General features: G+C 32.2%; 1 protein-coding gene across 2 annotated transcripts in view; it reads right to left on the bottom strand.

Moving 5' to 3' along the window:
- The window catches only part of LOC108558144 (rho GTPase-activating protein 20-like), a 52,106-nt gene that overhangs the window by 18,174 nt on the left and 20,413 nt on the right, over positions 1–13,519 (bottom strand). For both annotated transcript variants that reach the window (XM_017914963.1, XM_017914964.1), the window contains exon 2: positions 7,429–7,881. In XM_017914963.1, the coding sequence (XP_017770452.1) occupies positions 7,429–7,641 (213 nt within the window). In that variant the 5' untranslated portion in view covers positions 7,642–7,881. The remainder of the gene's footprint in view (positions 1–7,428; positions 7,882–13,519) is intronic.

A 13,519-nucleotide genomic window follows, 5' to 3' on the forward strand; every position in this document is an offset into this window, starting at 1 on the left:
CATTCATTTTATTGATATATTTTTACTACCAAAATTAATTAAAATTCTATTTTTATTTAAAATTATTTTAGCTATAAATTCTCCTTTTTTTTAGTAAATCGTGTAAATTAATTGCAATCAATTTTGATGTAAATTAATTACAATCAATTAATTTACATCAAAATTAATGTAATTTTATGAATGATTACTATTTAACGAGTAATACTATACAAAGTACAAATTAGTAAAGTTAATATGTGCATCAAATGATTCATTTATCTAAGATTTCATCGCCCACAGAATTAAAAAAAAATCTCGCTTCCGTATTCTCAAGAAGGCGTATTCATGAGGCGTAAAACGCATAATGTTTTACTATTTATAATGAGACAGCTGTGCAAGATGAAATGCTGTAGTCGGTTTCATTTCATAACACGAAAACTACACAATTTTAATTAGTAACAATTTTGAAATTTTCACATTTAAGAAAACTATAATAATTTTGTCATTTATTAAAATTGAAGTTTTTTAACTGAAAGTTATTTGTTATGATTTTTTAAGTAATTGATGTAAATTGATTACATTTTTTGTTTGTATTTATGTAATTTGTGGAAAATCTTCAAAAACAATAATTAATGTTTAGTAATTAATTAAGATATTTCTTATAATTACATTAAATTTTTGTACAGAAAAACCTCAAGATAAAGATTTAGTAAGTAAAACCTCTTAAGAAAATTTAATTAAAAAAGCAAAAATTTGCGTATGTTAAAAAAATGTGTCACCCACTTCAATATCACGAAGAAGATTTCTTTAAAAAAAATAAAATAAAAACGGAGACAATGATGAGCATTCCTCTATCTTTCTTAAGAAGTTGTTTGAGGTTATTACAATGAATGGCCGGTCTTGGCCTTAATCCCATAAAGTTCGCCTTTCGAGATGCAAAGCGTTAATTTTTCTTTCGACGTCGAAAAGAAACGTAATGCGAAATATAATCGAAACTGCATACATAAGAAATCATCATTATTAGAAACGTATTCATTACCAATTTTTTTTTGCAATTTACACTATGAATAACTGTTACAAAGTGCTATTATGTTTGCTCTTCTCAATTCAGGACACATAAAGAAATAATTCGATTCATAACGATAGATATTATTTTTTGTTGCTGTTTCCAATTTCACACACAACTTGTAACGTCAATTTACAGTTGCTTTGCAAAACGATATTTCATTACACACTACTCATACTTCTGTTTAAAAAAAAATCGTATTAATATTAGTTTTTATTACCTATTCCACTTAACTGATCATAAGGACTTATGTAAGGAAGAGACGAGAAATCAATAAATGACACAAGAAATCAATAATTATAATTAAGTCGATTAAAAAAAAAGAAGATAAAAATGATGATTACTTTTTATGTCTTTTTTTAATTAAAAGTTAATAATAAGTATGAATTTATAAGTAAATATATAAATAAGTATTAATTAAAGTATACAATCAAATATTAATGAATTAATAAATATTAAGGATATTCGAAGAGGGTAATTAGGATTAAATGATTTTAATAACATTTTGATTATGATGTTATGAATCAATGGATAATGCGGGTACAGGAAATGAGAGGTGTAATTGTATTTTTTGTTGTTGTTATCAGATCGGAAGGAAAATAATGATGTAGACAAAAGGTAGAAAAGAAAGAAGAGGCAGTGCTTTACGTGTAATTGCGTCTGGTTTCTCAGGTTGCAGGTATAGTCTAATACCTGAAACCGTTAAATATATTAAATATAGCTTTACTTGTTGCTGTTGAACTGTACATTACGCCATTCACTGACTGATTCATTCAAGTAGAAGGCACAGAGCGAACGAAATACGTAATAATTCCATTCAATTAAATTAGCCATGGCGAGTGTTTTCGTGCTCAATTTGATCCATCACGTATGAAATTATTAGCTTCTTCGTGAAGACGAAAATAAAAATAATAATTTAAAGGAAAAAAAAATGAGTAAAAGAAGAATCAATTGCTATTGGATTATAAAAATTAATAAGAGAGCGCATCTCGGTTGGTGGTCGATTTTTTTTTTCGGTGAATTAAATGTGGAATTTCGTTTCCTTGCATTTTTTGGATGTATCGGATTTCGGTAATATTAGAAGAAAGGTCGTTCTCTAAGAGGGAAAGGTGTCACGTTCTTATCACTTGTAACAGGACCCGTCTCCAGGAACCGAAACAAAGGTCCTTAAAATACGTGATTGGTGAAAATGCGAAAGGACGTGCCTGGACGACGGAGGAAAAAAAAATGTGTGTGCTTTCTATTTATCCAAGAGAGTGCGTTACGCCACGAAACGTTCTTTGGAAGATAAAGAGAAGAATTAGATGCTGTTTGTGTGTGTATCTGGGTGCGGTGTTTGGTAATATTAAAACTTAAACAATTTCTGCGCTTTGAGCAAACGTTATTTGCGTTTGGTAAACTCGTATACCATGCGAACAACTTTCCGTGAATTGAGGTCATATATATACATGCATATGTGTAGTTGTAGGTTTTATATTACATGCATTATTTATAACAATGAGTGTGAGTGTGTGCACTCGTCGTAATTGTTCCCATTATTGTTGTTGTTGTTGTTTGTTGTTGTTGTTTGTTGTTCCTCATTTGTGATGTGTTGTGGAAGTGAATTAATTGATGCCCATATCCTGCTCATCTCAATTTTCGAAGAGCATAGGTGTGACATGGTTGTCGAAAAAGGAAATAATAAAGAGTTATAAGATGATGGCGATGATGGTGATGATGACGGCGAAGAAGAATAATGGGTCTTTTGCAATCTAGGAACGGAATCTTAACACTAATGCCCACTTTGGAGAAATTTTCCAAAAGAGATTTACATACAATCGCAGGGAGACCCGCACTCTACGTGCATTCCTCGCGAAAGAAGAAGGCACGAACGATGGAATATTAACGGCGCGCGCGAAGCCGAAGAGCGAAAAAGCGCTGGAGTAGCAAAAATCCATTCGCCACTTAAGCAATTCGCCATAAATCCTTTAACTTAATCGCCACTAAAGCTATTTATTGCTAGCAAATGCGTCCGATCGCTTCCTTAATTATACACAGGCGCACCGCTTTAATTGTTACACACACACACACTGATACGTACTGAGTGTATGTACACACAAACACCCGAGCAATGGCCACGGCAACAACAACAACAAAAAAGCACAAATAAATTACATGCTAAACATTTCCTGTTGCTCGATCCCAGGTTACACAATGATCATTCAATTACGCAACCCGACAAATTAAGATGCTTTTTTCTGCATGTTTTACTCACGAGTAAAAGTACATTTTTCCCAAAATTACAAAAACAATTTAACAAAATTTACAATTATAATATGAACATTCAATTACATAACTTTATAAATTAGTCTCCCTTTCAAATCGTTTTTTTTTCTTGATGTGAATCAAAACTGAAATATTGTTAAATTGCAAAACAAAAGAACTTGAATCAATTTAGCAAATTTTCCAATGATCTTTCAATTACATAACTCGAGAAGTTAAGCAAATTAAGAAGTTATATCAATTTAACAAAATTTCCAATTACACAATAATTGTTCAATTACTTAACCGAATAAATCTCTTCCCGCTTGAACTTATTTTTTTTACATTTTTTAAGAAAATTCTCGGAAGAAATTGTATTAATTTAACAATACTTCCTGTACATAATGTTCATTTGGTTACAAAATGATCATTTAATTTCACAACTGCGTTTGATTGAAATTTCTTTTTTTATATGTAATGCAGTATTGAGAAAATGCAAAATGTTAAATCAACTTAATTGCATTTCATGTTCCATAATTATCAATCAAACAAGTTATATCTTTGTCTTTTTATGTATAATTAACTTATCGTTTGAATAATCATATTGAAAGACACATTTTATATTGATTTGTATGTGTCAATGACTTAAAACATAATTAGAACTGATAAAACGAGACTGCTCTAAATTTGTTAATTACTCGCATGTTTTACTTTAAATCAATTTAAACAATTAGCATTATTTGCTTAAAAACGAAAATAGGTGTTAAAATTTTCACTTTAAATGCAAACCAAATATTGATAAGGAAACACGTCCATATCTTGATGGAATGATAATATTTAACTTAGAGTTTATATTTCCCTTTAAAGATAAAACAAATCAAAGTGTTTTAATAACACATTGAAACAAAACTGGGTCATTATTTATAAGATTTCTTGCAATACTAATAGACTATAATTTTCTTACTTTAACTAATGAATTGTGGCCTGTTGAGAGTGCAGCTAAAGATTTATTTCATGATAAACGCGGACCGTATATTGACCTAGAAAGTTAATAAATCGAAAGAAAAACTTGATTTCTATTTCTTACAACAAATAAATAATATTAATTAAAAATATATTGGAATAGAAAATCATTTATTATTTTTGTAAATATTATTTACTTTAATAATTAATAATTATAAGTAGGTCTAAAATTACATAAAATCTAAAATAATTAACAAATTAAACCGAAAAACCATCTTTGGAATACACTGACTGACATCAATAAATATCTCAAGTGAAATAAGCTATGTCTGGAACAACAATAAGAAAAAATCTATGAAGTCAGTTTCGCCAATAAAAAGATACTTTCACAAATATGGAACGGATTTTCAAAAAAGTACGCTGGACAAAAATATTGTAGGTGTCGTAAAAGTTCCTAACAAACACTGCCGATGTTTGCTAAGAATTGCCCGGAGGTTAAACGCCATATGTACTGGTTTCTTTCTTTTCATCCACTTTTTTTTTGGGGAATGGTTTCGAACATTTTTATTGCAGTTTTTTGAGAAATCTATTACTTTTTAGACCGAACAAGTCTCGTTTGTTAATTGATGCCATGCAATTACTTCAAGTAGCTGCTCATTCTCTATTTACTTGAGATATGCTCTAGTTCTTCCATATTAAGTACATTAATAAAAGTCTCAACATAATTTATGATCGCATATCCTCACACAAAAAAAAACACTTCTTCACTCATGATCGTTTCTCTAATGCGTTTTAGAAATTATGTGACTTTAATATATCATGAGTTTATTTATGTACTTAAATCTCTTTTGAATAGACTTTGGTATTTGTAAGGATAATCAAGATGTCAACATGAAAGAAATTGGGTTTTTTTTACAGTTTTGTAATAGAAGTCAATTTATAAAAAGTTTTCATTAAAAGACATTTTATTAATTAATAAATGAATGCATCTACATAAGTATTGTCTTTAGATTATCTGTCAATATAAGACATAATAATCAATGATGAATGTACTTTTAATGGCAAAGATGATGTAGCATTAAGAAATTTAATGTATAACAACAATACAATAAATATTTAGTGTGTACTGAAATATAAACGAAGATTTGTAAAAAGAAGGTATTGTCATGCTATTGATTGTCTTCAACCACCCACGACATTTTTCTCAATTGAAGTTTTTGGCCCCCCAAAATGCACACATGTTCTCTTTGTTATTCCTTGCATGATTTATAACCGTTTCATGGCTTAAATAATTGACATAAACCTTGAAATATTGTCTTACGTTTTTAGAAGCAACTTAAGCAAAATTTTATTAAAAAAAAAATATTTGATATATTTTGTATTCATCTTCGAATTAATCTTAAAATTTGTATTATTACGTAAATAACTTATTATATATTAATGGAAATTTGTACTTTTAATTGTGAACCAAAATATATAAGATATGTTATTATACAATTACTTTTTATTACTTGTATAACTACATGTATTACCTTTATACCTGTGCTTGGCAAGTCGCGTATCAATTTTTTATCATATAATCATCATATAACAATGGTAATTACATTGATTAAGAAGTAATTTCAAAATGTATATTGTTTAAACTTTTATTTATTGGATCGTAAAGCGCAGTTTCATTATGATAAATATTGAGTCAGGAGTTATAGACTTTAATGAATCGTTAAAGGAATAAAAATTGGGATGAATTTCGCTTTGAGAGTGTACTCTGTTAGTGCTAATGGGCTGAAGAGTTTCGACGAGTTTGAGGTCGCGTTTACAGTTTTGCAAAACAATATATTACCACTCACGTAGGTCGATGAATAATGCCAGGCGCGAGAGAGGTTTTAATAGCGATTCCGCTCTTTAAGTGTACTAACTGTAATATTGTTGATATTATGTAATAATCCGCGAAGAGCGAAACTTAACTGTAGTTCCGAGCGCAGCATAATGAGAAGGGAATTCTTGCATCGCTCGACGGCGCCTCTTTCTACACCTCGCATTTTCCCTAATCGAATCATTAGCAACAGCAAAGAAAACAACAATTTCTTGTTGCTCTCCTCACTTATTTTGAGAATAACAATAATTAATTGTTGTTCGTTGTTGTTGGAAGAGTACGTCTTTAGCAAAAAAACGAAGAACATTTGATTAATGTTGTTGTTTTTCATATTTTCAATAATTTATTGTTTTGCTTACTGTTCCTAAGATTTCTTCACGTTGGAATATCTCGAACAACAATTGATTGTTGTTGTTTTTTTAATTTAATAATAACAAAAAGCAATTGTTGTTCTAGGATAGAAGAGAATATCATTAGCAACAAGCAAACAACATTTGATTGTTATTGTTGCTTCTGCAACGTTTCATTAACAATGAGAAAAAAACAAATATCAAATAAGAAGACCGGTTATTTGACATTAATTTCTTAGCAACAAACTAACAACAATTTATGATTGTTGTTAAACGGTGGGAAGAAGGGGACGAATGGAGGCGGATGTTGTTGCAGAGGGATGGCGGTGTTGGGGACGAAGTATGCGTTTAATAACTTTGTAATAAATTGCCTTATTAAAATCGACATATTTCAGTGTTTAATATACGTGTTTTTAATAAAATCCTTCTCTATATTGAAGGAAGCATGTGTACGTGTTAGTATGTGTATGAATGTGTGTGTGTGTGTAAGCGCTGCGAAGAGAGCCCAGATCCGAGCTAACTAACATTACCATTTTAAATTTAGTTGCTTAGACTAGTTATGCGAGGGAAGAGCGGGAAGGGTTTTACAGAAAATTATGAAAAATAAATAAAACATCTATACAGGAGTTGTATCGTGGGATCCTTTTCAGTTTTATCATATATTTATATATTACACACTCGTGTGTGTAATATATAAATATGTGGAATGGATTTTTCCCTTTTTCCATGCATACGCTAGTACATATATATACGTATGTGTGTGTAGTATGTATATATAGGTACACATGTCCCTATACATATAATGTGCGTTATTTATGCGAGGCTCGTTTCGTGAATCGTAAATTCATTTATCCGTCTGTCGCTGCGACTGAAGGGAATGGAAAAATGACCGTTTTCCCCATTCGCCTCGGTTTTGTTCCTTCCTCACCTTCACCTCCATTTCAAAGGAAACTTACCTCCTTGAGTCCGTCCAGTCGTCCGAGGCTGCGCGCCTGCCTCAGCCCAGGTTCAGGAACCCTGCGGCCCTTTCTCCGCCGTTCCAGCAGTCTCGGCTTCCTCGGAGTTATCGGCTCATTATCTTCTGGATCTGAATGCACTTCCGGACAGTGGTAAGTGTGTCTGCGTCGAGCCGACGGGCTCGTTATTCGCGTTATCAAATTATCGAACATATCTCAAAATCTCTTTCTCTAAACCTTTATTTACCACGAACTCATTTTCTTGTCCCTTATCCTCGTATACCTTTTTCTATCCGTCGAAAAACTTCCAAGAGAATACGACGACTGTTCACATAACTTCTCGAACCACCTTCACTTCAGAATTCATCAAACAAATGCGGGACGTGCGCGGTTTACACACTCAATCCTGGATTCCTTCGTCGGGGCTCTTCATTTCCGACACGCTGCTGGTTCCTGTGAAAAGAGACATTTCGTTAGAACTCATTAGCTCTGCTTTGTGTTTTGTAATTATTTGGACAAACATTTACTACGAAATACTACCAACATTCTATTGTGTTTTCGGCTATTTGTTTACACACAAGACTTCTTTTTTTTCCCTGTCATCACCATCAATAGATATACATCTTCATATAACTCTAAATATTACACATTACATAATACACATCAAATCAAAGGTCAATAACCAATAGCTCAGGTGTTTAAAAAAAGATAATCCAATAGTCTTCAATACAATTTTCGAACTATAGTCAAATACACAAACCAAGAAGCCTAAATAATGCAATAAACAAGTAGTTTTTAACTCAAATTTGGTGGGGCCCACATATTTATATTTGCTTGGGCCCTCAGAGTCCTCAATCATTTTGTTTTATAGTAAAAAACTAACATCTATTAGTAATAAATCACATACTTGTATTAAGTATTGAAATAAATCAAAATTGTGATATGTGTTATTTTGAAACAATCTTTCCAGTCTGATATTCGGGGATTCCCATGCAATTACGATCGTTCTCCTTGATATTTAGCTATGCCACTTATGATTACTCTATTAAATCGTTGGAACAAATTACATTCTATCACGGTGAAAAGTATAAAAAAAGCAAAAGCTGGTTTCCCCAAGCACGATCAACTTAGCAGGGCACTTGACAAGTGCCACCCGGCGTTCAAATCGCTCTTTGTTTATTATTTATTTATATCGGTGTTCGTGTAGTATATGATATGCATGGACCCTAAGGTCCATCCGCTCCGATTTACATACCACCATGTAATAACTAGGTTTCTCCGAACACTATTCGCTTCGCTAGTTAGTGCAGTGCATATACCAACCAACCAACCTACCTACTTTATACTCATCGAAGCCATTTTAAATCGGTGTCTCATCCCCGGCAATCTCGCAAAACTATTTTTAATTAAAACTATCTTTTGTACTATTTTCTAGCGCATAAAAACCATGCGCATGATTGCGAAACGACCATCATACCCATACCTATGCGATCTAATTATCCTCACTCTTATTGATAACACATTCGCCGTGAGAGCCACCTGTTTTATCATTATTCATATTCCCGACCATGGGTCATAATCTCCGCTTGCAGTCGACTCATTCCCATAGATCTTATGCTCCATCCATTCTGATATAATACAACCACAAGTGATAATTAAAAAGTAGTTTTTATTTCATTTGCACAGCTTTAATTAACAAATTAATTACCGGAATCCCATCAAACTTTATCTTTTTATTTTATATTAAAAAGAATAGTTAAAAAAATATCAATTGATTCCCAAATATTTTGATAATTAAAAAGTATTTTTTATTTAATTTCGTTAATTAACAAGTAAACTTTATCTTATAGTTGAAAATAAAAATTTTGATAATTTCCGCTCCAATCAACAAATACATTTTATAGTATTTTCTGATAAAGTACAACCGCAATCGTTTATATAAAAAAAGTAGTTTTTATTTCATTTGCAAGTCGTTAATTAACTAAGGAATTGTTGGAATCCGGCAAAACTTTGTCTCAACTCTTTTTTTTCACTACATTTTATTTCTGTAGTTCGAAAAATAAAAATATATGGAAAGATTTTAACGAAGCCAATTTAGATAATTCTGCTACTAAAATATCTTGCCGTAAATTGTAATGGGCTTCGTTTTTTTTTCTTCTTTCGTCCAGGCAGACGAATATTAAGAAAAAAGTTGTCCTAATTTCGTTTGCCTTAATTGGTAATAAGTATCATAAGTTTATAATGAATTTGAAGAAAAAAAAAAGAGTAGAACTAGACGAGATTCGAGATTGTTTACATGGTGCAAAAATACATTTCCTTTGAGAAATTAACTGTATATCATCTGTTATTAGATTAAGTTTTAATGTAATTTTATAATAATTAAGATTTTTTCTTAAACATTATTTTAAAAAAACACAACATTGATTTGAATCTTTAGTAAAAGTATATTCCGTTAAGATTAAAAGTAACGTTTTTCATAATCTAACAACAGTTGTCTTCTGCATTTCGATTTGGTCTTGAAGTGAGCGTGATTCTCTTCGGTTTTCTTGCAATATCTTCAAGCATTCGAGAAGAATGTGGCAACGTTTCGCTTGATATTTAATAACCCTGGCCTTCGACATTTCTCGTTTTGTCACAATGACCTACTCCAGCCAGCATCGAGCACCACTTATATATTTCGAAGGATATCGCATGAAACTTGCATCCTTTTTCACTTTTTTTCCCTTCTCTTGAAATAAACACAAAACTAATAAACACGTGCATTTATTTCGTATGCGTTTACTGAAAACGCTAAATAATGGGACGATAAGAATACCGGGGAATCTTATTAATGCAATTGGCTTTTATCTTACGGTTAATTAAATTAAAGCGAACCGAGGGAATGTGCGGACAACGTCAATAATAATAATATAAAAAAAAGGAAAAACAAGACGAGACACGAGGGGAATGCGAATTGCAGAAATATTATATTTATTTAACGTTGCGTGTAATGCGAAACCAACATGCTTATTAATTGAATCATTATCGGGTTTTGTTACGGAATAAGATGAATAAAACCAATAATTGGCTCTAATTATAAAACCCGATGGAATTGTTGCTTTCGCATGTAATTCCATTCATTTCAGAACGTATAAAATATACAGTGAAATGTTTTCTTCTTAGAATAAGTATCTGAAATTATTCGAATTGCACGTAACGTCACGAACCGTCAACGTTACAATCTGCAAAGCATTCTCTATGGTGTAACGTTTGTAATTGTTTAAAATGTAAAGGATAATTTGAACTATACGTAACGTCAACGTCACGTGTCAAACTGTCATCAAACACCTAAAATTCTCGAAAAAGAAAATATTAACGTGACTATTTAAAAAAAAACCTTTCAGTGATTGTAACATTCTGACATCACAAACCATCAACATTACGTCGCAACAAGCTTTAATGTATTTTGTATAGCATCGTATACAATTGTTTATAGTAAAAAGGATAATTTGAACTATACGTAACGTCACGTACTCGAACTGTCACTGTCAGGAACCTTATGAGATTCTTGAAACGATTGCAATATTCTTTAAAATTATGTTAATAAAGTTAACTAATATGAAAAAAAATTAAATTATCTATCCAAAATAATTGCAATTAATGATTTTTTAACTAATTAAAGAAGAAAATATATGTTGACGTTAATAAGTCATACACCATACTTTCCAAGTAGAAGTATTCAGTAAATATTTTTGTGTGTTCAAGTAAACTACGTTGAGTGAGGTTTTACTGTATACAATGAATACTTGTGCATTTTAGATTAATTTGCGTGAAGTCCTTAAATGGAATTTAATTTGGGCGATTTTTCGGGGACCGCTGAAGGAATGCTTCGAGTGGGCTTTTAGGCCTTCGTCGTCTTTCTTTTATTCGAATCCGGGCAGGTAGTTTGTCATGCTTTCAGCAGACGAGGGCTTTTAGTGCCGTATAAAATGATGTACACGCCGGGCCGTGGCTCCGCATTATGTCGGGGCGGAATATTTGGAATGCAAAACGCGCATTGCCATCATTGTTTTTGGTGCAATTGTTGCGCGGTTCTCGTTTTCGAGTCTTCGGGGTATGGATAAAGATCTGTGTGCGAGAGTGAAAGAGATTGAGAAGAATGAGAGAAATAAAGAGATGGAAAGATGCGACCGGATCCAGAAAAGAGAAGCGAGACTTGAGAGCGGTCGCACTTAAATCAACTGAAATAATCAAGATAAAACAGAAAACTAATTAAGTGAGAAGTGAGCAAAGCGTGGAAGAAGATGAAGATGAGGCACGAGGCGGAGGACGAGGATAACGAGATGGCCGAGTCGCAAGGAGAGCTGGAGATAGTAGAGAGGAGAGGCTGTGAAGATTTATTAAAAATTGCACTGAAACTGTATATTCCGTTTCCAAGCCATGACATCCATTTCCCTAAAATATCCTTTTACCATATGGCTGTGATTGCATCGCGATTTATCGCCGCAACGGACAAGATTAATATTCATCTTAGTCCCATTCTTTTCCGACTTTATTTATTATTCGTTAAGGCCCGACTGTTTTACTGACCAATTATATTATTTCCTTTTTAATAACAGACCAAATCCAATTTCGATCAACATTTCGCCGCATCGGACTTCCTTCTTTGGCGATACCACAGATTCCATTCATTCCCTCCGTCTTTTCTTATTGGAATTCCCCTCAGGGATCTACAAATCCAAGGATTAATTGGACAACGAAGATTATTTTTTTTTACTAATTAGTCCTATCCTATTTGAAACGACCAGTATTCTGTGAACATTGGGCAGTTCTGCTCACAAAACGACCTGTTAATACCGTTTCCAACCATAAATTCTGTTTCGTGTAAATTATTTACTTTAGCCATTTACATATTTCAGGAAACAATTCCTCGAAAAAATACGTAAATTTACGTTGAACAGTTAATTGACAAATCTTGATAAAAATATACACGTAAATCACAAACCAAATCTCTTAATTGCTGCTTTTAATCTTAGTTTACTATAACGTAGGATTAAACTGACAATTAGGACTTTCATGACATTACATCATATACTTCAAGTAGAATACCAACTTTATTATTTTAATTTATACTTATGTTACCTGTAGCCACTCTATGCGTGACAAGATACATAAATGTTATCAGATGTACCTTATACGCAACTATTACATAGTACCAATTTACATAAATATTTACTTTTTTACCACAAATATACTTTATAAGTTATTGTTAAGATATTTGTTAAGTATCACGTACCTGTATATCTATCGATAATAATTTAACGTTAAAATATCTTTTCTTGATGTCAATTTAACGTGCCTTTATGCAACCAAAAATGACTTATTACTTTTGTATGCAACCCAACAGATTTCTATTTGAAAGTAAGAATTATGTATAAACTCTAACAGAAGCGTAATAATCTTAAGCACTTGCAAATTAAGAAGCAATGCGAATGCTGTAATAAAGTATAGTTAGAAGAAACCAACAAATAAGCATTAAATTAGATACATTGTTGCTTTTCGATTCCTATTAAAATTCTCCTCTTGGAAGCATACGATTTGTTGCAGCATTGCTGCTACTACTACTACTAGTACTACCTCGTTTCGTTCCGAGATGCAAAAGCATCAACCACCATAAATATGATCTACGCGATGTGTTTATTCTTTCATTCTTTCATGTTGTTGCTGGTCTTCCTCGGTTGTTTGTTCTTGGTTCGTGCATGCTAGGGTTAAAAAGTTTAAAGAGAATGCTCGGCATTCCATCTGCAAACACATTACTCAGTTCGGGGCTGGCATCTATTTGCATGAAAGCCGCACACAAACACGCGCCCGTCCAGCAAACGAGATATCGTTTTGAAATGCTCATGAAAATATTAAACGGCGGAATTCCCGTCGCGGATAACGCATTCCTGATTATGCCGACAACAATGTCACCGAGATTACGACCTACGTGAAAATGCAACTAGAAGAACGAGAAAAACGTATCATAAATTTTAACTTTGTTCAAACAAATTTATTACACTTTGCTTAGTTATCTCTCTAGCTTCATTATTTCTAGTATATCTTAAGCTTG

Source organism: Nicrophorus vespilloides, unplaced genomic scaffold, assembly GCF_001412225.1.
Source record: "Nicrophorus vespilloides isolate i.1.1-1 unplaced genomic scaffold, Nicve_v1.0, whole genome shotgun sequence".
Lineage (NCBI taxonomy): Eukaryota > Metazoa > Arthropoda > Insecta > Coleoptera > Silphidae > Nicrophorus > Nicrophorus vespilloides.